The sequence below is a fragment of the Tachypleus tridentatus genome, chromosome 2 (assembly GCF_004210375.1).
Source record: "Tachypleus tridentatus isolate NWPU-2018 chromosome 2, ASM421037v1, whole genome shotgun sequence".
In the NCBI taxonomy this organism is placed as follows: domain Eukaryota; kingdom Metazoa; phylum Arthropoda; class Merostomata; order Xiphosura; family Limulidae; genus Tachypleus; species Tachypleus tridentatus.
Genome location: NC_134826.1, coordinates 130816570 through 130841444, shown reverse-complemented (window position 1 = coordinate 130841444; position 24875 = coordinate 130816570). Strand labels below are relative to the sequence as shown.

At 34.2% G+C, this 24875-nt stretch overlaps 1 protein-coding gene and 1 long non-coding RNA gene across 6 annotated transcripts in view; one reads left to right on the top strand and one right to left on the bottom strand.

The window, feature by feature from the left end:
• Positions 1-3018, top strand: part of LOC143245108 (uncharacterized) — a 48386-nt gene extending 45368 nt beyond the window's left edge. For both annotated transcript variants that reach the window (XR_013025472.1, XR_013025471.1), the window contains exon 3: positions 584-3018. This is a non-coding gene — a long non-coding RNA (uncharacterized LOC143245108). The remainder of the gene's footprint in view (positions 1-583) is intronic.
• Positions 1-24875, bottom strand: part of LOC143245105 (patj homolog) — a 548212-nt gene that overhangs the window by 70478 nt on the left and 452859 nt on the right. The window contains exon 18 of one of the 4 annotated variants that reach the window (XM_076490995.1): positions 23435-23593. The exons of the other annotated variants lie outside the window; for them this stretch is intronic. Within the exon in view, the coding sequence (XP_076347110.1) occupies positions 23558-23593 (36 nt within the window). The 3' untranslated portion in view covers positions 23435-23557. Of the gene's footprint in view, positions 1-23434; positions 23594-24875 lie in introns of those variants that run through there. 4 annotated transcript variants of the gene reach the window in all.

Here is a 24875-nt window from a genome sequence, read left to right as displayed (position 1 = left end):
AAACCCTTTTTTTAGCGTTGGAAGTTCGCTTGCTGTGAGCCACAGCTTCTAGACAAAAACAAAAACTTAAGGTCTAAGAATATATATAAAAAAACATGGCAGAATATAAAGATAACCGTATTTAAACATGAAAGGTACTAACCAGTGTATTCTGAGGTTCTGAATGATTAAGTTGATTTAAGATTTTGAAATAATGTTATCTTTATCAGCGATTAGTAATTAAAGTAACCAGGAAAATAAGCAGAGAAACACCACAATAAGAAAAACTACAAAAATATAGTAAGTTTACGTTCGAATTCAATTATTTTCGCATTAGGCTAATCAATGAACAAGCAGTAACCTATTCCACCAATAACACCGTTTTATTAAATAAACAACTATGACACAAATGATAAAAGACAAACTTTAGTAATTGGTAAATTGTCCTTTAAAATATTCAAGACAGAAACTTGGCTATATGTCATATGTACGGGATCTTAAAACTAAGCCTAAAGGATTTTTCTCCGCTCTCCGGACTTACAACACTATAAACTGGGTTTCGATACAAATAACCAAACCCCCTTCTCTCTTTATATGTTCACAGGGGAAGATCAAGAATGGACCAGACAGCCCTGACAGTATTCATATCCAGTCATCGTTTTGGGACTTGGGCTGAATGAATTTGATCTCCTTCTAACTTGAAGACACTACCTTGTCTAGTAAGCTGGTCCCTGTCAGTCCACTGTCTCACTCTACACCCTGGACTCTTTGAAAACAACAAACCATTACAGTATCGTAAAAAAGTAGGTGAGTGAGATAGCATCTGTGACGCCTTCTGGTGCTGTTGTAAAATATTTCTTAGAGCAAGGAGTGGCTTCCATCTAGCTACATTGCCATTGCAGTACGTGTCATGTCATAAAGATAATTTCTGATGACACTGGGACATATTTGCAGCACTGGCTGTCTGTCAGTCATTGGTCTTTCTGCGTACTTCTCAAACTACGAAGAGTTCATTAACTTACTTTGGGAGGTATCCAAACTGGGCAGAAACTGTTAATTTCCAAAGTGATTGGAACGGTTTCAACTTGTTAATTGCAGGTAGTGGTGTCTTGTAAGAAACGTTTCCCAGCGGCACGGCAGTGTGTCTGCTGATTCACACCACTAAAAACCGGGTTTCGATACCTGTGGTGAGCAAAGCACAGATAGTCCATTGTGTAGCTTTGTGCTTAATTTTAAACAACACCATTAACTCAAACTTGTAAGAAGCTTAGCGATTTATCTCCGATTTGGACCGTCTTCCATTCGTCCAACTATGCGACCTCTTAAAAATTAAGTTAATTTATTCTCAAGATCTCTTCGTTTGCGGCTATTTATATATGACGTCATGTAGGTGGTGGTGTATGTTATTTATTGATAGGATATACACACACTATATTAAAATATTATCAGTATTTCATTTAAGAAATGTCCACACACATACATAAATGTGCATTTTCTAAATGTATCTGGTGTGGTTTCATAGCGTAAGAACTACCATTCAACCTAAAAAAAAGCGAATCCATAGACTAACACTCAAGGAAATATTAGAAAAAAAGAATAAAATCGAAATTAGTTTAACTTTAAAACCTGGAATGGGTGATACAGAAATTAATATCTTGATAGTCAAAATATAGGCCCGGTATGGCCAGGCAGTTAGCGCGACCGACTCGTAATCTGAGGGTCGCGGGTTCATATCCCTGTCACATCAAAATGCTCGCCCTTTTAGCCGCGTGGGTGTTATAATGTGTCGATCAATCCCATTATTCGTTAGTAAAAGATTAACCAGAGACTTGGTTGTGGGTGGTGATGACTAGCTGCCTTCCCTCTAGTCTTACACTGGTAAATTAGAGACGGCTAGCGCAAATAGCCCTCGTGTAACAAAGAAACAATCATTACAATATCCACTAACCATGAAAGCATCATTGTTACTATCCTTCAACAGTAATGTTGTATTAAATCATTCGAACAATACAAATTTGTGCTTATCGGTTCACTCCTTTCAGGGTTACGGTTAAAGTTCACTGCTTTTTTTTCAAATTAATTTGCGTATAAAAGATCAGTTTTAAGTGCCTAAATAGCTAATATACACTGGAGAAATGCCTAAAGTCTTGTTTATCCTGTTCTTGACTGCAAGGGCTAAATGGCCAATATAGAATGGAACAATGCCTGAAAGTCAATGTTTATTATAGCTTTAGTTCCAAGTGCAAGACTGGAAGGTGTAAGGTTTGCATGAAATACAAACATTGTGAAAGCAGTCACGACTGAGTTCTTGTTAAAGATGAAACAACCAACCAGAAAGCGAGGTCGCAGAAAACGTTAAAACCCAATACAAATAGGACAAGAAAATTGTGATGCGAAGAAAATATTAAAATAACTGTTCACCTAATGGTAAACACTTTCGTTGTTTTAAATCGTTGAACGATTGAAAGAGGTAGTTTAACTTGTAAAAATCATGTAAGATAATTAAAAAATTATTGTTATTTTTACCAATAGTGAATATGGTCCTAGTGTTGAGTGAATATAGTCCTAGTGTTGAGTGAATATAATCCTAGTGTTGAATGAATATAGTCATAGTGTTGAATGAATATAGTCATAGTGTTGAGTGAATATAGTCCTAGTGTTGAATGAATATAGTCCTAGTGTTGAATATCATTCTTGAATGATCCTTGGTAAAAGTAGCATTATTTAAATAATACTTTTAACCAACACAAAAAGTATCTTGAGATTTTATTGCGTTTCTCGGAACGAGATTTCTAATCTTAAACTTATGAAAAATTGTATATGAAAATCCTCCCGTCACTAGTGGCACAGCAAAAAGCCAGAAGGCTCATAGTGTAGTTTTTATACCCGTAGTGACACAGCTTTGTGCTTAACTAAATAAAATAAACAAATTATACGAGAAATTTGTTTTGGCGTGCTTCTTTCTTGTTCAAACTTGCTGAAAAAAAAAAACGGCTTTTTCTGTAAGATCGTCTGACAATCTTAAAGTTATTCATGATGACGGAAATAACCTTGAAGTAAAAGTGTATTTTAAATACGGCTGGTATGGGTTTCTTTTTTAATCTCGCGCAAGACTATATGAGGACTATCTGCGCTAGCCATCCCTAATTTAGCATTGTAAGACTAAAGGGAAGGCAGCTAGTCATCAACACCCACCGCCAACTCTTTTACCAACGAATAATAGGATTGACCGTCACTCTATAACGCCTCCACGGCTGAAAGGGCTAGCATATTTGGTGAGACGAGGATTCGAACCCACGACCCTCAAATTAAGAGTCGAGTGCCTTAACCGCCTGGCCAAGCTGGGCCTTAATATGAACGAAGCAGACTGTTAGCCATCACAGTAAACTGACGAAGACATCAGCAATATTGTTTATAGTGCTGGAAGAATAGAACATCATGATGAAATCCAGGCAACTAAAAAATGAACGTCTTTAATCAAAGTCCGTGAAGTTGTAATAAAGTATAATCAGAACAGTATTTCATGTTGCTCTATTGGGAAGAATGTAATTGGGTAACAATCTCTTTTACTGCTAAATATATAATGATATTAAAAAGAAGGTTTAAAATGAAGTTATTTTATAGTAGCTAGAATACCCGTCCCCTAAACAAGTTATGCAGATCAAATGATTTATGAAAGGTTATCATAGGATATGGAAACAAAAGTCTATAAAAATTGCCGAGCACAAAATGTGAAACCACAAATGTGCTCACGAACCCAACAAACCATCATGTCAAGTTTGGTGAAGATTCACTGATAGGGGGCAAAATTGATTGAAAACGCAACACTCTCGACCACAACCCGCAAAACTGAAAATGTTTATGTATCTTCCCATGGACCGCATGATCCATCATATTTGATAAATATCTATCGAAATGGGTGAATTAGCGGCAAAAAACGCAAAAAAAACCCATAAAAACCGCAAAACAAAATATAAAACTGAAAATTTGTATGGACCTCGGCGTACACCTCATAAGCACACATGCCAATTGTGATGACGATCCATCCACATCCTGCAAAATAGTGGCATGGACACACAACAGAAAGTACTGTTAAATTTATCTAGATACGAATGTACATATATTATTTGAATGATGCATATTTATAATAAGGTCAGTCTTATGGTCGTAATCTCCTTATGTATTTTAAGAATGTTACATTCTCGTGGTTAAACTAAAATGATAACTAAAAGGTTTGAGAACTAAACCCAAATCGATTAAGATTCAATATTAATCAATTGATTTATTTCCTTTTCTGAATATTTTATTACAAATGTTGTGAACATCAGGACTGAAACATTATCATGAAGGAAAAACATTTAACCCTACCAGTAAGACTTTCGTGAAATCAAAATCAACAGAAATTCTCATGTGTCATCGTTCTACAAAGATGATCCATTATGTATGTGTGTGGATGTTAGCAACCATTACTCAAAGTTGGCTAACTCGATTGTAATTTTTGGTATGGTAAGTAAAATCTGTCCAAAGATGTTGGTAAAGAAGGGTAATAAAAGTAAAGCATTTCCACTGTTTTCAAACTTTTGGTTTTGAATTTAAAGACATAAACAGTTAAATGACTCAGTTATTATTTCCTACAAAGTACCGTATACTATCAGAATCTAATGAGGTTATTGAGACTTCAGTGTAAAAAAAGAAAGTGAACATTATCCGATGTTCTGTGTCTTCCTTAAAAAGTACCTTCAGCTAGTATTACAAACACTTTCAGTACTAGATTTGGGTAAATCTCTGGACATTTCGTCAATGAAAATTACTATTAGGTAAGTTGTTACATAATTAAAAAGGCCCGGTATGGCCAGGTGGTTAAGACACTCGACTAGTAATCCGACGGTTGCGGGTTCGAATCCCCGTAACACCAAACGTGCTCGCCCTTTTAGCCGTGGGGGCGTTACAATGTGCGGTTAATCCCACTATTCGTCGGTAATAAGAGTAGCCGAAGAGTTGGTGGTGAGTGGTGATGACTAGCTGCCTTCCTTCTAGTCTTACACTGATAAATTAGGGACGGCTAGCACATATAGCCCTCGTGTAGCTCTGCGCGAAATAAAAAAAAACAAAGAAACATAAACAAATGATGGCTGAAAAAGTAAAAAAAAAAAATACATGCTGAAGGCAGAAATAAAAGTTTTGCTTTATTTCAAACTTTAATGTTGAATTATTTAATTCTGAACTTTAGATTCTTTGTTTGTTGGCTGTTGAACACCATGCCATACAATGGGCCATCTGTGCTTTGCCCACCAACAGTATCGATTTAGTGTTACAATATTCAGGCGTACCGCTTACCATCTGTGAGAGGACGTCTAGGATACTTAAAAGTAAATATTAATCTTTAAATTCTGATTTATTTTAAACAAGAAATTAAGTGGTTTTGTTAAAGTACGTCAGTCACTTCAAGCTTTCAGAAACGTGAAATAAATACATGTTCTTTGTTTTATTGGATGTTTTGTTTTCTAGTAAATATTTCTTTGTCTTTAACTTCGGGCCTGGCATGGCCTAGCGCGTTAAGGCGTGCGCTTCGCAATCGGAGGGTCGTGGGTTCGCGCCCGAGTCGCGCCAAACATGCTCGCCCTTTCAGCCGTTGGGGTGTTTATAATGTGACGGTCAATCCCACTATTCGTTGGTAAAAGAGTAGCCCAAGAGTTGGCGCTGGGTGGTGATGACTAACTGCCTTCCTTCTAGTCTTACACTGCTAAATTAGGGACGGCTAGCACAGATAGCCCTCGAGTAGCTTTGTGCGAATTTCCAAAAACCTTGTCTTTAACTTAGAGTCACGCAGAAAGGTAATGCTATTCGTAATCCAGTTTATTCAAGTATAAGTGATTTATTATACTGTACAGAGAAGCTAGAAATAGGAGTTATGTATGTTTAATATAAATTTTGTTTGAAAGTTACTGAACGAATTATTGTAAACATGTAATAATACAAATCTACTTTCTCATATTTACAAAATGTCTTAGAAGTCAATTCATAGTTTAACTCTTATATACTTTATACGCTTAAGAATTAGTTTTGAATGATTTTACCAAATTTTAAATATTACAGTTTTCCTAAAAAAAAAACATTTGGCATATTACGTGTACTAAAGTCTTCAAACAGCACGTATCACTGATTTTATTAGTTGTCCGTTTAATTTATGAGTTATTAAAGTATTCATTGTCTGAGTATTCGAGTTGATGAAAACGAGGCAATGTGTTTTACCTAGAGAAATTGTTAGTTTTCAAATCTAAGGAAAATATTCATTAGTTGACGTCACGAAGATGAGGTACAGTAATGCAGTCCACTGCTTCAATATTTTCGTGCAAACCTATACTAAGCAATACCTGTGGGTTGCCCGTCGTCAACCCACGTGTGTTTGTTTTAGTAATTATAATGGCACAGCCTTAAACATTAATTGAAGTGTTTTAGTTACGACAAGAGATCCACTCTAAACAACGTGTCTATTTTAACAGTTATACCGACACAACCTTAAACATAAATTGAAGTTTTCTAGTTAAAACAAAAGACTCTAAACAGCGTATTTATTTTAACAATTAAAACGACATAGCCTTATACAGCATATGTATTTGTTTTAACTAGAAAACGTCAGCATATGTATAAGGCTATGTCGTTTTAACTGTTAAAATAAATACGCTGACGTTTTCTAGTTAAAACAAAAGACTCTAAACAGCGTATTTATTTTAACAGTTAAAACGACATAGCCTTATACATATGCTGAAGTTTTCCAGTTACAAGAAGACTCTAAACAACCTGTTCACAGACTAATTATGAATTATTCCCATTGATTTTAAATATATTGGCTTCTTTAACAAGTAAGTTAGACGAATTACAACATTCTTACTTTCCTTTTATTTTTGTCAGTTATTTACGTGTAATTAAATTATTTATTACTATTTATATAAAATAGTTAGTAGCTAAAATGCTGAAAACATTAACTCTTTTTTTATGTCTGTTGCAAAAAATTCACTAAATCAAACGAATTTAGAAGATACTAGTTTTCAACTTGTATTACTTATGCCTTAAAATCGTTTTACCTAGCTCTTCTGAAAGGAGGTGTCTAATATTAGACCTTCCAGTGACACAGCGGTGTGTCTGCTGATTTATACCACTAAAAAATGAATTTCGATACCCACGGTGGGCAGAGCATAGATAATCCATTACGTAGTTTTGTGGTTAACTATGAACAGACGATTTTGGGAAATCTCTGTTAACGTACTTAAGCAGTGTTCACAGCCATTTCTGTGTGTAGTTCGTAGAACTATTAACAGATTAGTCAAACTCGATATAGTTTTTCTATTCAATTAGAGTTCTGAATTAGGTAAGTTTACTTCACCAAGTATGAAACAAAGAAACCCAATAAAACGGGTGCTTTTAAATATTGAACTTTCAATTATCGAGAGTTATGTGACATTTATTCAGGTTTACCTTCACTGAACTGATGGTGACGAATAGCTTTCATTAAGTGAAAACACAATACAAAATTATTAAAACAGGGATATTAAAGAACATATCCGTTTAGAAAAATAAATAATTTATCTTTAAGAAAAAATATTTTTAGTAAATATGTTTGCATCATTTACTCAAATCCTTATTTCTTGTCGATCAGAGTTCTTCTTCAACTACAGTTCCTGCGTTACTCATAGAGGCCCGGCATGGCCAAATGTGTTAAGGTGTTTGACTCGTAATCTGAGGATTGCTGGTTCGAATCCCGGTCGCACCAAACATGCTCACCTTTTCAGCCGTGGGGGCGTTATAATGTGACGGTCAATCCCACTATTCGTTGGTAAAAGAGTAGCCCAAGAGTTGGCGGTGGGTGGTGATGACTAGCTGCCTTCCCCCTAGTTTTACACTGCAAAATTAGGGAGGGCTAGCGCAGATAGCCCTCGAGTAGCTTTGCGCGAAATTCAAAACAAACAAACATTATTCATAGATATAACAAGAATAGTAAGTGGACACTTTTCTTTTTTAATTTCGTGAAATTTGTTGAACTTTGCTTGAAAGAAAACGCTATTTCGATGCAAACATAATCATTGTGTGAGTTCAGTCTTTGGAGTTGATTCCATTAACATTATGTTAGCCTGAATACAAGAGAACTCAGTTTTAGATTTACAAAGATGTCAGTTTAGTACTTGGCTTCATTTATATTTATTGGATCCAGTTATTTAGATCTTAGTTTATTTATGACAAGCTAACCTAAAAGAAAAACAAACAGTTTCAGGTTTATTAAGTTAGCCAAGCAGAAGTGGCTGATTCGAAGTTGCCCAGAAGTAAGTCTGAAGGTTTATAATGCGAAACAAAAACGAGCTTCGATACGCATGACGAAAACAGAACAGATAACCCATAGCGCAGTTTTGTTGTTGGTTTTATTCCTTTGCTACAAACAACACTTTGAACTTTGAATTTAGGTTGAAGACAAAAGGTCACTTTCCGGTTTATTAAAGAAGTAAACTACCAATGGTCACTTTGCAATTTATTTCAACTAAGTTTCGAGACAAAAATATAATTTTCAGCTTATTAAAATAGTAAAGATCATTTTGAGATTTTTCTTTAAACAACTAAATAAAAATTATTTACACACATGTAGAGACTGTGAAATAAAATTAATCTCTTGTGGAAAATAATTTAGCAGCGTAAGACTAGAGGGAAGGCAGCTAGTCATCACCACCCACCGCCAACTCTTGGGCTACTCTTTCACCAATGAATAGTGTGATTGACCGTCATTTTATAACGCCCACACGCTTGAAAGGGTGAGCATGTTTCGAACCTGCTACCTTCAGATTATGAGTCAAGTGTTTTAGCCACCTGGCCATGTCGGGCCTGAAGTACTACAAAAGTAAAGGTTAATTCCGTTATTCGGCTCAGAATTGCCGGGATAAACTTTGATTGGTTGGATACTATTGCTTGCTGTACTCTTACTACATTTGGTCGTTACATATAAAATTAAAGACGGTTAAATATAAACAATTGGAGTATCTGACCTGACCATTTAGCTCGTAAATTTGTCGCATAAGGCGATGTTTATGGCAAAAAAACATAATTACAAAATACACGAATGAATGTGAAAAACCTGATTTTATTCATTGCAAAGTACATGAACAAAAATATCTTTCGAACTCTCAGTGCTGCCAAGTGAGATATGGAGCAGATAGAAAAACAGTTTGGTATGGATCGAGTTTTCTATGCACTTTTACTACCGTTTTTCTGATTAAAAAAATCTGTTTCGCGATCCATGTTAAGTACTTCATAAGATCAGCAATTTGAACAAAAAGGGAGAAAGTGTAAGATAATAAAGCGGCCCTGAAAGAGAGCTACAGCTGCAGTGAACTTTGATTGGTCACTGAGGTAGCTGTTGAATTTTTTTTTTTATAAGGCGTCTATCTAAAATTTGGTTTATTGATATTTATTCTGAAAGTTTACTTTAATTTGTTTTTCACTATTCTTCAGTATATATAGTCTATTAATTGTCTACCTTAAATTATTATTCTGTGTTGTAAAAATGTTCAACTTTGGATGATTCTTTTGGGTATTTTGGGGCTCTGACTTATTATTCTTCCTGTTTCTCTAATAAAGATTTTTACCAAAGACATAAAGTACATATTTTATTTCTATCAGACCATTCCAAAGACTTTTTTTTCTACATTTCAAACTTTGATTATGAAATTCTTCCAAATTATCTTGAAATCTTATCTTAGTCAGAATACAATTTTCTTCCTGAGATAGTCTGTGATAATTTCTTTTTCAGTGTCTGTTTAATTAACTGCTCAGTAACCAACAGCTTGGAAGATTTCGCGAAGAAACAGACTTTTTTGTTTTAAACTTTGGACATCATAACATTTTACTCGGTCTAATGGCAGACAAGAACACTTAATTGGTACGATTTTGGAGTTAACAGTCTCTTCAGATATTTATCATAAATTAAAATGAATAAATAGGCTTGATGTTGTTTCGTTATTTGTACGGTTCTGTGTAGATAGCAATATGCCAAAAAGAGGGGGAAAACAAAGTGGAAAATATGCGTTCAGTTGGAAAGATTTTGATAATTATTTTACTGGAATTTCTTTAGGGTAAAGGTATATTCAAATTACAGTACACTAGCCTGTACATATTCACACAAATACTTATTTATACTGGAGCTATAAATAGGAATATCAATATGTGACTTTATATGCAAACTGCGAAATAATATACTGAAATACGAAAACAACACAATCTAAATGCTTGTACTGTTGTTATATATATACACTGCTGACCAAAATCTTAAGGCCAATGAACATAAAGAAAAAATATGCATTTTACTTTGTTAGGGTCAACCACTTATTTGAGTAGAGCTTCGAAAGATGAAAATAAGAAAAGGGGGAAAAAAAAACTTTTTAGCATTTAACAGGGAAAATGTGAATACTATGAAATTAGCCTAAATACTAGCTGGTCAAAAGTTTATGACCATACTGAAATGAAGCGTTAATCGGTAAACACGTAACGAAATTTAGTCATTTGTGTTCAAGCATTAGCGTTGTCAACATCTCTTACTGACATCAACTGTGTTACATTGAATAAAAACATGGCAAAGGGTAAAATGTTGACAGAGTTTGAAGGTGACAGAATTGTCGAGCTGCAAAAGCAAGGACTCTCTCAACGTGTCATCGCTGGTGAGACTGGGCGTAGTGAAACTGCTGTTGCAAATTTCTTAAAAGACCCTGAGGGATACGGAACGAAAGTTTCAAGTGGTCGGCCCAAGAAAACTTCGCCGGCGTTGAGCAGGAGGATTCGACGGGTTGTCCGGCAAAACACCAGCCAATCGTTGAACACGATTAAAGCCCTTACGGACGCAGAATGCAATTCAAGAACAATAAGACGGCATCTTCGAGAGAAAGGCTTTAAAAACCGTAAACGTCTCCAAAGGCCACGCCTCCTTTCACACCATGAAACAGCTCGGTTAAACTTTGCTGAGAAGCACCAAACATGGGACGTAGAAAAGTGGATGGTCCAGATAGCTTCCACCGTTACTGGCAAGATAAGGATATCCCACCGGAGACATTTTCTACACGATACAGTGGAGGAGGTTCCATCATGATTTGAGGTGTTTTCTCCTTCCATGGAACAATGGGTTATACAGGGGCGTCAAACAGCAACTGGCTACATTGGCATGTTGGAGAGAGTATTCGTATTGACAGAAATCCCTCACTTGTGTGGAAATGACTGAATCTTTCAGCAGGCCAATGCTGCAATCCACAATACCCGTAGGACAAATGACTTTCTTATGGCGAATAACGTGATTCTTTTGGACCATACAGCGTGCTCGCCCGAACTGAACCCCACTGAAAATGTTTCTGGGTGGATGGCAAGGGAAGTCTATAGAAATAGATGTCAATTCCAAACAGTACATGAACTTCGTGTAGCCATCTTCACCACTTGGAACAACATTCCAGCCAGCCTTCTGCAAACACTTATATCGACCATGCCAAAGCGAATGAAAACCACAAAACTAAATACAAAACTGAAAATTTGTATGTTTGAAGTTATTCGCAATGACGGCCATGCAACTCACCACTGAGACCTCTTGTTGGGCATTTACTACAATCTTTAGGACTCCTTTTTGGTATAGTATTAAACTTTTGACCAGCTAGTATTTAGGCTAATTTCATAGTGTTCACATTTTCCCTATTAAATGCTATAAAAGTTTTATTTTTATTTTCCTTTTCTAATTTTCATCTTTCGAAGCTCTACTCGAATAAGTGGCTGACCCTAACAAAGCAACATGTATATTTTTTCTTAATGTTTATTGGCTTTAAGATTTTGGCCAGCAGTGTATATGTGTGGTCTACTTTAACTCATAATTAAAAACATTATTCTCTATGGTTAATGTGTTTGAGAAACTGTTTGTTTGTTTTAAATTTCGCGCAAAAGTACACGAGGGCTATCCGCGCTAGCCGTTCCTACTTTAGTAGTGTAAGAGTAGAGGGAAGGAAGCTGGTCATCACCACCCACCGCCAACTCTTAGGCTACTCTTTTACCAACTAATAGTGGGAATGACAGTCACATTATAACGTCCCCACGACTGAGAGGGCGAGCATGATTGGTGTGATGGGAATTCGAATTTGCGTTCCCCGCTGACACAGCGGTAAGTCTACGGAATTACAACGTTAAAAACAGGAGTTCGATTCCCCTCGGTGGACTCAGCAGATAGCCCAATGTGGGTTTGCTATGAGAAAACACACATTTGACCCTCAGATTACGGATAGAGCGCCCTAACCTCCTGGATATGTCGAGCTGCGCTTGCGATTTTTAAAATACATACGATTATATATTTTGTATACGTTAACTGTAGTTTGGCGCATACAGGATATATATTTTGAGGCTAACAAACATAAGTGTATGAAAAAATTTATATGCTGAAGTGGAAACTTTCTTTTTAGTTAAATTTTATTTACGAACTTTGACTTACATGGGAATAAACAGTAGTGTTCTGTTTTGAATTTTGTTTAACATCATTATTTATTTTCGGGTTATTTTGCATACGCTAAATTTCATATCCCTACTTCTCTCAAGAAGTCATTTTCTCAGACCTTAACAGTATAAGAAGACTAATATTTGTATGATAATATCTGAGGCACAGTTTCGATTGTTTATATTCAAATTAAATACAAGTTAGGACAGAGAAAAATATTTTGTGTTAACGCTAGAAACAACAACAGGAACAAAGTGACAGTAAATTTTAACTTTATACGATGCTTTGGATTACTTATGTTTTTTTCTGTAATATACAAGCGTATTCAGTAAAACTCAATACAGAACTATGTAGTTATAGTTTACTTATTTTTATATGACACCCTTTTCTGCTTTGAGTAAAACTCAATACAGAACTATGTAGTTATAGTTTACTTATTTTTATATGACACCCTTTTCTGCTTTTTATATTAGACATAAACTCGATTCAAACACATTAGATTCTCTTTATAGACGAGTAACACGATTTTATTAATGTTCAGATTGTTTGGATATTATGTTTGGATTCTACATTATACACACAGACACCATGGTGAATCGGGTCCAACTTTGCCATTCTGTCTGTGAGATTTACTAAATAATAGCAAGTGATTCCTTAAAAAGAAAACAAAAAAGGCTCTCATTTATCCACAAGAAGATTGGTCTTATATGAAAGACAAGGAGCTCATTTTTGTATCAAAGCTACAGGGTTAAAGTAACAGTAGTTACGTGCGTTGCGTTGGAAACTTTTGTAGCTTTACATAAATATCCAACACAAGCAAACTTCCATTGGTGTATTGACTCTTATTCTAAAGTAATAACACGATTCTCTAACAAACAGTTATTATTAAGTTACATATAGGACTTAAATGTGCGTAGAGCTAAAGTTTAAATTATATAAGCTGAAGAAACGCTCGCGTACCAGTTACATAGCTCTAACTGGACAACGTATTGAACAGCGTGAGCTCAATATCGACTCTGTATAATAAAATCTTACAAGTTTAATAAATCTACATAAAGTAAGACTACTGAGATATACAACAGTGTATTGTTGTCGTGTTATAAATAGCACGTAATACTTAAACTCTTTATGTTATTTCAAATTATTGACTTCCGAAATGTACATCTTGCAATGTTTATTTCAGATCATTGACTTCCGAAATGTACATCTTGCAATGTTTACTTCAGATCATTTACTTCCAAAATATACATTTCGCAATGTTTATTTTAAACCAATTTTCTAATCCGGCATGACCAGGTCGTTTAGGCATTCGACTCGTAATCCGAGGGTCGCGGGTTCGAATCCCCCGTCGTACCAAACATGCTCGCCCTTTCAGCCGTGGGACGTTATAATGTGACGGTCAATCCCATTATTCGTTGGTAAAAGATTAGCCCAAGAGTTTGCGGTGGGTGGTGATAGCTAGCTGCCTTCCTTCTTGTCTTACACTGCTAAATTAGGGACGGCTAGCGTAGATATCCCTCGTGTAGCTTTGCGCGAAATTCAAAAACAAACAAACCAAACAAATTTTCTATATTCCTAACTAGTCAATACATTTAGAAAATAACAGTTTCAATGACCAAGTGTTAACACAAATAACTATTTTAATGATTTTTACAGAGGGCAAACTTGACCGTTCAAAACAGCTTCTCAGCTAAATTGATGACCTCTCCTTTGTGCATAAATAAAACTTTTGTTTACTACCAAGAGAAAAAAAATGTTCCTGTTATTGAAGACAAAAAACAAAGTTAATAAATATACCTTTTTATAATAGGCATTCCTTCATATATATTGTCTGCATGTTAAGTAAAGATATACAGAACCCAGCAGAATGCGTACTGAAGAGTCAACAATAGGTTGTTCTTTCCAAAACTGACAATATTTTGGCTACCATACAAGAACAGTATAAAACTGTGTTTCCTGTGGAAAAGACTAGCTCGCCACCTGTTGTTTTCTGACCATTCTATCCACAAGACTTGACAAGTGTACAATACAGAGAAGACAATAGCTACACTCGCTTTCCTAGATAAAAGGCAGTGTCATACCTTAATATTTCCACTGATCCTCATAAAAACACGAAAATACTTTATTTAACGCAATGATACCTAGAAACAATTACGCGTTAATAATCACCTCGTCTTATAGGAAACGCTGGAAATTATTTGCACTGCAGGGATCGAGCCCATAATTTTAGCGTCATTAGGTTTCAATGACACTACTAATGTACCACAATAAATAGTTAAATGAAGCATATGTACACCAAAAGCATTTCGTAATATACGTTTTAATTACCGGTTATCCTAATATGTAACAGAAATTCAAAACACACTTGCAGTAATGATTGGTTAATATTTTTATTAGCACTTTCCACTGTGTTGATAGAAAGTATTTTGTAACCGGGAGCTCTAGAAGAGTGAGGCAAAACGAGAGTAAAAGTAAATCTATTAATATATTTCTTTTTCTAATAAGAATAAGCCCATTAATTTATATATATTTTAGTAACATTAAGCATCTTAATATATTTATTGCAAGAATAAGCCTGCTAATATAATTATTTTGCTAGTAAGACTAAGGCTATTAATATATCTATTTTTTAGTAAGAATAAGCCTATTAATATATATATTTACAAGTAAGATTAAGCATGTTAATATATTTATTTTTGTTGCAAGAATAAGCCTGCTAATATAATTATTTTGCTAGTAAGACTAAGGCTATTAATATATCTATTTTTAGTAAGAATAAGCCTATTAATATATATATTTACAAGTAAGATTAAGCATGTTAATATATTCATTTTTGTTGCAAGAATAAGCCTGCTAATATAATTATTTTGCTAGTATGACTAAGGCTATTAATATATCTATTTTTTAGTAAGAATAAGCATGTTAATATACTTTTTTCTGGTAATGTTAAGAATGTTAATATATTTATTTTTTATTATTAATAAGCCTGTCGTTAACAGATATATATTTTGCTCAGTGAATAATGATGAAAGAAAATCCCACTAACCCATTAATAAAATTATTTCACAATGAAAGCTTTCCTTACGATAATATGTGGATAACAGGATCGAGTTACAATCATCGAACATGGTCGCCCTTTTAGCTTTTAGGATATTATAAAGTAACGGTTAATCCTACTGTTTTTCAAGCAAAAAGTAACCTTATAGTCGGTGGTGGATGGTGCTTACTGGCTCTCTTCCGTCTTGTCTATTATTGCTAAATTAGTAACTGCTAGCATTGATAGCTTTCAAATAGCTTCACGTGAAATTCAATAATAATAATAAAAAAACAAGGAATGGTTCGTATATACTTTCACATTTCTCCCAAGGGCTCTGTTTGTAATAATTTACACTACTTTGAAATTTTATACAAATTATTTCCTAAGGTCTGACATTTACAGACACACACGCATATACACTTTTCTTTCTTTCATCATATAACATGTTAGAATATAATCCAGATCAGTAAACATTAGCTGTTTGAACAAAATAAAATTGAAATGAAATTAAACAAATTAGTTCTAGAGATTCCTAAAAATAGTCCAATAAGGAATAACAACAGCTGGAGCCTATATAGTCCCTAGCATAGTTTTCTAAGAACAGCTCATTAAAGTGTAACAGTAGCTGGAGTCTATATAATCCCAAGCAGAGTTTCCTAAAAACAGTCCAATAAAGTGTAATAATAGCTTGAATCTATATAAACCATAGCAGAGTTTCCTAAGGACAGCCCAATAAAGTGTAATAATAGCTGGAGTCTATCTTATCCCCAGAATAGCTTCTTAAGAATACCCCAATGAAGTGTAACAATAGCTAAAGTCTATATAATCCCTAGCAGAGTTTCTTAACAACAGTCTAGTAAAGCGTAACAATAGATGGAGTCTATATAATCCCTAGCAGAGTTTCTTGAGAACAGTCTAGGAAAGTGTAACAATAGCTGGAGCCGATATAATCCATACAGAGTTTCCTAAGAACAGCCCAATAAAGTGTAACAACAGCTGGAGTCTATATAATCCGGTTAGACTACGGTTATTCGTGTCATTATTAATGGATAAGGGAAGGGGGGGAAGAGCCAAAACGTTCGAATCGAGACGAGTCAACACCTATCACCATCCTTATCCACGAAACGTTGCTTTTCCGATAACAACGATGGAAACCAAGCTTAAGCACCCTTAAGTTTTCCTATGTTGCTTACCGCCATCTATTATTAGTAGATGTAATATAAAAAGGCTTGACCACATAACGTAATAAGGCTTAACATTATGCATCCCTTCTTCATCATTCTGTCACAACTTAATTACTAGATAAAATATCACGTAAGAGTTCACGCTTTCGATTGTTAAGCAGTTTCACGATATTCAAATAAACTGGACTTTTTTTAAAGTGCTGTTAAGGCGGTACATCACAGTTTAAATCTGTACTTTTAACACAGAATGTAATCCGCACATTTATTGGAATGGTCTAAATCTTCATTAAGTGAATTATGGATTGTATGTAAGAGACTTTAATAACTATAACGACCTCATCATGAAGACTTGGCTAACGTCTTGAATATTTTACGACTTTAAATAGGATATCAGCAGTTTCGTAAGAAATGGAACAGCCACAGTCTCTTTTTGACATTTCTTTTGACTAACTGTTTCCTATGAAAAGACAATTCCGTTATATTTTGGTAAGATACTGAAGATACAACGATCGAACACCATAAAATACTTCCTTTAAATTCTTCTATCGCGAAAAAATCAGATTAACGTTTATTAATGAAATGGTTTTACTCAAAATATTTGCTTTTCTGTTCGAGAATTCACGTTTAAAAGTACAGTTTCTGTAGACACAAGACAACAAGTATATGACAAACAAAAAGAATGAAAAAAAACAAGCAAAACAAAAACTCTATTATTGCGCCATAGTGGCCACAATGCTATACAGGCAGTACATTCAATATAATTCACTTAGTTTTTACAAGAGTGCTAAACAAATAACCTTTTTTTAATATCAGTTATGCAGGTAAAATAATGCTTCAATACTACACTTCACTATTGCCATATTGTACCAGATTCTCTGGAATTGTGTTTGTAGCAGCTTAATTTCACGTGTTTTCAATTTTTATCTTTTATACAGCCCATATCTTTAACAAACTTAAAAACTGAGTTTCATTTGATTGCTCTACATGTATATAACATCATTACAAGCAGAAAGAAAAAAACTCTTAATAAAATTATGTTGATCTTAAAAGCCTGTTTCCAACGGATGAATTAAGTCTTAAGAAATCACGTCTGCTCTGTACATGTTCGAAAATGATGATACGTTATATTCCATATTATGCTTTCAGTCCTTGCATTAGAAAGGAATGACCGTATTAAAACAAACTGGCTGATTAAACTATGATTAAAATTACCTTATGGCTGGCACGTGACACTGGAATGACAGCCTGGAATGGCTAGGTGGTTTGAGTGAGTGACTAGTAATCTAACGGTCGTGTGTTCGAATTCCCTATCAAACCAAACATACGTGCAATTACAGCTGTAATAGCGTTATAATGTTACGGTCAATCCCACTATTCGTTGGTCAAAGAGTAGCCTAAGAGTTGGCGGTGTGTAGTGATGAGTAACTGTTTTCCTTCTAGTCTTATACTTCTAATTAGGGACGGCTAGTGTAGGTGGCATCCGTGTAGCTTTGTGTGAAATTCAAAGAAAGAGACTCTCGAGTAATGTTTAAGGATAGCACGTGGCCGTAGGTGACAAATCATGTAAGTAATCAGCTCTTACAGTGTAAGTCTACAGGCCAAAATAATGTGTGCTCGAACACAAATATTCAGTTTTAGTAAAAAATTGCTAAAAATATTTAGTTTAATTAAGATGTTAAGACTACACATTTATGTAAATGCTCTCTCTTGTCACTTCTTGCAAGTGCCAATGTACGTGACCTTACAGTAATATTTTGAAAAAATTAACAATAATAATATCATTAACGTTCACGCAGTATCAAATATACCACAAATCAATTACTAACTGAAAGTATGTGAAATATTTTAACTGGACACTTTTTTTTCATGAAGAGTGTCACTCGTTTATCACTTTATTTATAATTACATATTATGTTTCTGTTGTTTTTTATTACACCTACCAGAGGGTAAGACACTACAGAAGTGTACAAAAGCAAATACGAAATGGATTATTTCCCCCACAACGTTTGATAACGTACCTACTAATTTACCATGGCGACCGCTGTCACTTTCACTGGCAATAAACTTTGTCAGTACTTTAATAGTGACTATTGAGGCGCCATCTGTTGCAGTAAGCTAAAGTTTAATAAATGATGGCGGATGTTTTGTAACAATTTTCCATATATATTTTTTTTTAAATTTCTATACGTTTTCATATTTCAAGCTTGAAATTATAGTAACAGAATTGTTTAACTTATATTCGAGTGAAGAGAAAGAAATTTTATGTTATAATATTTTGGCAATTGTTCAACTGCCAAAGTGGTGGACAAGAAGAGCGAAATATGAGTGACCTACTGATAGGCACATTTACAAAGATTAGTTAATAGTGTGTTAATACTGCACGCTACTGATAGCTGTTTGGGAATAAAACTCTGAGATACTTAAGAAAATACTTCTTAACAAAGGACTATATGATGTTTCAGGACTTAAATACAATACCTGTTTTTTTTCTGTGATGTTTGTTCTTCATACAGAAGTAAAACTCCTCATGTAATACAGTTGTGACCATAAAGGAAGTCCTTTGTTTGTTTTGGAATTTCGCACAAAGCTACTCGAGGGCTATCTGTGCTAGCCGTCCCTAATTTAGCAGTGTAAGACTAGAGGGAAGGCAGCTAGTCATCACCACCCACCGCCAACTCTTGGGCTACTCTTTTACCAACGAATAGTGGGATTGACCGTCACATTATACACCCCCACGGCTGGGAGGGCGAGCATGTTTAGCGCGACGCGGGCCCGAACCCGCGACCCTCGGATTACGAGTCGAACGCCTTACGCGCTTGGCCATGCCAGGCCCAAAGGAAGTCCTGTATTATCTATCGGTTCCAACTGCTTATACGCTCAACGTTTGATTAAGATTCGCCTCGTAATGGGTATGCATTACCAATGTTTATCAACAGGTGCTCTACGTTGAATACTATTTCCAACATAACTAACTTTAAACTGATACACATATAGTGCACGTAGACAAGCACCGCGATTGATTACAGTAATACTTCCCATATTAAAGCTGTCGAAAGTACTGAAAACGAAATAGATAAATTAAGACAATGATGTTATTGAAAGTTGTCGAAATGAGGAATGCGAAACGAATAAACTAAAACAATTGGGTCTGACACCTAAAACTGGCAAAATGAAACAGATAACTGAAAAGAATTGTGAAGAAGAAATCTGTAGTAAAGAGTGATTTCCATAATGATATATAATACTGATTATATTTTACTTTCAAAGATAATTTCAAAATTTCAAACAACAAAGGTGGCATCCAGTAAAACATGGAAGACTGCATAATCTGAGGGTCTCTGAGAACGAGTCCAGATAAGCTAACCTTAAACCTAACTTTAACGTTTACAACTGGAGATGAATACGCACTGTTATCTTAATAATTTTTAATATTAGAACAATTCCTCTTTATCTTCTGATTTGTGGAATTCGTAAGATTTATTATAATAAAGTGATTCATGTTCTACTTTGTTTCTTAGAATATTTACGGACAGTAAATTAATATTTTATTGCACGTTCACTCACTAGTAAGAAACATATGCTAATCTGTTCCAAGAACCCATGAGTGATAATACAGGTGAGTTTATTACAACATAACAACCACATTACATTTGCCACATCCGCCTTCTAGCGACACGGCGGGATGTTTACGGGCTTATACTGTTAAAAACCGGATTTCGATACTTGGCGTGGGTAGAGCACAAATACCTCTTTGTGAAGCTTTATGAATAATAATAATAATAATAAAAAACACCCACCATATCCAGTGAGTAATACTTGAGAAAAGTAAGTCACGTGACCAGATGCACGTATGGCTCACGTGGACACATACCTCGATTGATTACAGTAATGCTTCACGTACTGTCATAGGAATAGTAACTATCGAGATTTAAAACAACTAAAAGTAACATATTACATTCACTTTAATGCTTGTGAGGTTTTTTAAGCCAAACAGAGAGAAACATGAAGAAAGAAATGTATCGGAACGCTCAGTTTTATTGGTGGGTGGGAAGAAAATGGCCTCATATATCCATTATTTCCACACAATTTCCTCATAAGATACAGGCTCAATAATACATCAATAAAGCCAATTCCAGTTATGTATTACAATAATTTAAGAACAATAACCGTTTGCAAGTTCTACGACATTACTCTTACAAAGGCTAGAAATAATAATAATTCCTCTATTAAACAGCTGTTGGGCCTGGCATGGCTAAGCGTGTTAAGGCGTTCGAGTCGTAATCAGAGGGTCGCGGGTTCGAATCCCCGTCACACCAAACATGCTCGTCCTTTCAGCCGTGGGGGCGTTATAATGGTACGGTCAGTCCCACTATTCGTTGGTAAAAGAGTAGCCCAAGAGTTGGCGGTGGGTGGTGATGACTAGCTGCCCTCCCTCTAGTCTTACACTGCTAAATTAGGGACGGCCAGCGCAGAGAGCCCTCGAGTAGCTTTGCGCGAAATTCAAAACAAACAAATAAACACCTGTAACTGTGATCATTATTGGTATAGCAATTATACAAGTCGTGTTATGCAATTGACATACGATGGCTGAAACAGGAATTTTAACGTTAAAACAAATGTCATTAACTTGAATAATAATCATATTAAATAATTGTTATAGGGGTTTTTACTCTTATGATTTTATTAGGGAATATTTATATAACCCAGTGCAACTGAGGTCTTTAAAATAACTATAAAATTTGCATAAAATTAGGTTATACTGCCTGTATCCGGACTGTTACTGTTAAACTACTGTAATCTTATAAACAAATTATCGTATCACATAACCATTATTTTAAATAATGGTTATTATTAAAAATAGTCATAATTGTAATAATTCTATGAACTAACTATCGCATTACAGAATCATTAATTGGAATGCTATAGATGCAGTTGTTGTGACTTTATAAACAAACTAGTGCATTACATAACCACTAGAAGTTGTCCATTGGAACAATTTAACGGTAATTTTTCTCAAAATAGAGATGAATAAATAAAAGCTGTACACTCAACCCAATCCTTTGGATCAGGTTGTATGCGTAATACGATTGTTTATGGCTCGTTTTGTCATTCCATGTGTTATTTCAGTAAGGACAATTGCATTGCGTTCGTTTTTAAGCAAAGGAGACAGAGTGAAATGCATTGTTGACAAAACTGTTTAGGTTTCGATGCAATGGGTGCATCAAGTACAACAGGTTTGCTACGTAGCCTCGAAAGTGTTTTTTTTTATGCTGAGTGGCAGCGTTCATTGTCATTTTACTGAAAGCAAGGAAAGATCAGCTCTTTTTAATAGTTTCCATTTCTATAAGAAGTGTCAAAGGGGAGATATTCAATTCGAATCAGTTTATTCTACATGGTACAATAAAATCATGTATGTATATAATACCTAAAAGATATATATATATATATATATATATATATAATCAGAAAACATCAAATACATACTTAAACACGTTTCCTCTGTGTTAGCATTTTTTTCCGCTCATGCGCTAATTTTCAAAATATTTCTTTCGATCAGTTGACAGAGAAGTTCCGTTTTGTTTTCCTAAAATTCCCTCACAAAAAGAAACATTTGTTTTCTTAACACGTTTTTTTTTATCCGGTTGACCGTTTAGCACACACGAAAACTAATGCATTGATATTAAATTTTAGGAATTCCGAAAACAAACAAAACCCAAAGAAATTCCTGTAATTTTTCTGTAAAAATAAATACTTTAAAACGTATTTCTTTCTACGATTAACCGTTAAGAAGATACAGATCGTGACAGACATTTGGCTATTATATATACATATAAATTATTTAGATCACTCTTATCACAGTGATTGAAATTCTAGAAACTAATTATTTTTCACATTACATAACTGTTATTTCGATGATACAACTGTTGTAATTTTATAAACTAGTCACTAACACGTTATACAGTTATTACCTGGATCACTATTACCACAGTGATTCTAATTCTATAAATCAATTATCGCACTATACAATTATTGTTTAAATGACTATACTTTATATACAATATAATACAGTGGTTTCCCTAATGTAACAATGACTGTAATACCTCATTCGTAATGTCCATAATATCAGGTTTTTACTGGAATATTTAAGCAGCTGCACAATTTATCAAGAATAGAGCCAACATTTCTTTATGTTCTTCTCAGTGTGAAACTATACAATGTGTTATCTGTACTCTTCCCACCACGTGGATCAAATCCCGAATCCCTACGTTGTAATTCCTCAAACTTGTATAACTGAGCTAGGGTGGGAGTGCACAAAGAAATAGAATATACAGAAACGTTGCTTAATAATCAATTTTGGACGTAATGATTCCATCATGGTTGACAAATAAAAACCTGGAACGATAACAAATGACTGAAGCAATACAATGAGAGAAGAAAAATCTTTATTATTTAAAAGATGAGAAAAATTCCAAAGAGACCTCTCGTGTTTTTTTTGACAAATTTAAAAATCAGCCACTTTTTCAAAAATTAGCTCACACATATGAAGCAAATGAAACATGAAATCAGCAAAGAGAGCAAATATGAAATAGTTTTATGTATTAATTTCTCAAAGGTTATGATGTTGTACCATTTGTTCAATGGTAAATCAAAACTTAACAACTAACTACACTTTTGTGTACTTTAAAAGCACGTTAGCACATTCAAAATCTATGTATTATGAAAACAAAACAACAATAGCAAAACAGAGCAAACCATCGACGAGGAGTTAAACCATGTTAGTGATTGGCCAGTTTAAAGATGAGGATATTTATCAAGAATAGAACGAGGTTCCTTTCAAGATGTATTCTTGATGGTGGGCCATCAATCTTTCAAAGAAGTGTACTGAGCTTCATTCAGCTGTAAAAATTTGGAGACGAAATTTCGAAATGCTAAATTAAATGAGAATAAATCTTGCAATAGGAGATCGTCTCCTAATTATTACAGGAGAACGAAACTCGATAAAAAAATCCCAAATAATTTATTACTCAATTAACAGCTTGAGACTCTAATGATGCATCAGTTTCTTGTAATGTTTGAGTTGACCAAGAAATAGGATTACATCGAATTCAGTAATTTTACATAAATATATTACAATGTAAGTTGAAAAGTAATAGAAGTTACATAACGAATATTTACATATATTACTATTTACAAATATTAATATTTAAATAACCTCAAGTATATGTAACATTGTTTATCTCCGTTTAAACGATAAAACAATACTATAAAATTTAATTTCAATATTATTCAACATTCATTAATGATCTACAATCTGTTTGTTTAGATATATGAACTACAAATCATTAAATAACAATAAATAAACGTTCCATTATTCTTTAAAAGTATTGATGAAAATTTTATTAAATAACAGCACAGAACATTCCAATATCAGTTAAAAAGTATTGATGAAAATAATATTATCCAACAATGAATGAACGTTCTATATTCATTAAAAAGCATTGAGGGAAACTACATTACCTAACAATAAATGAACATTTCTGTGTTCATTGAAACGTATTGAGGGAACATTAGAAATGAGTAAATAAATTTCTATGTACTGCTAGTGTTAATTAACTCGCCTACGTAACGCAATAATGTGGTGTCATCAGATATTAGGAAGCCCACTCTCTTATTTCATACAACACTTCTGAGTTATTTTCGTTTTCAGAGAACACTTTATTGCATAGTCTTAAGCTTCAAGAAACAAGAGCTTATACAGTTTACAAGTAAGGCCTGATGATAATGTAAACATAAGTCTAAGCTAAAGAAAGTTCTCTAAAACATAACATTATTGAATATCAAGTTTTAATGAAAACTAGCAAGCTTTTAACCTACTATTCAATTTAAGATAAATTCACATGATATAAAAGAATAACTACATGTAACATTTTTAAATTTTTACTAAGGACGACGTATTATATATATATATATATATATATAAGCTTGTTTGTTGAAAACCACCAACTTTGGCTTAATTATAAGATCAATAAACAGTGATAACAGTCTAACCATACAACTCTGATTATAATACATTTCTAAAGCTAGGCATAAATTTGTAAGTATAAAGCTGATTTAGCAGGTTAAATGTACATTCATAATAGTAATAATGAATATTCAGATGTATACTCATAAAATTAAT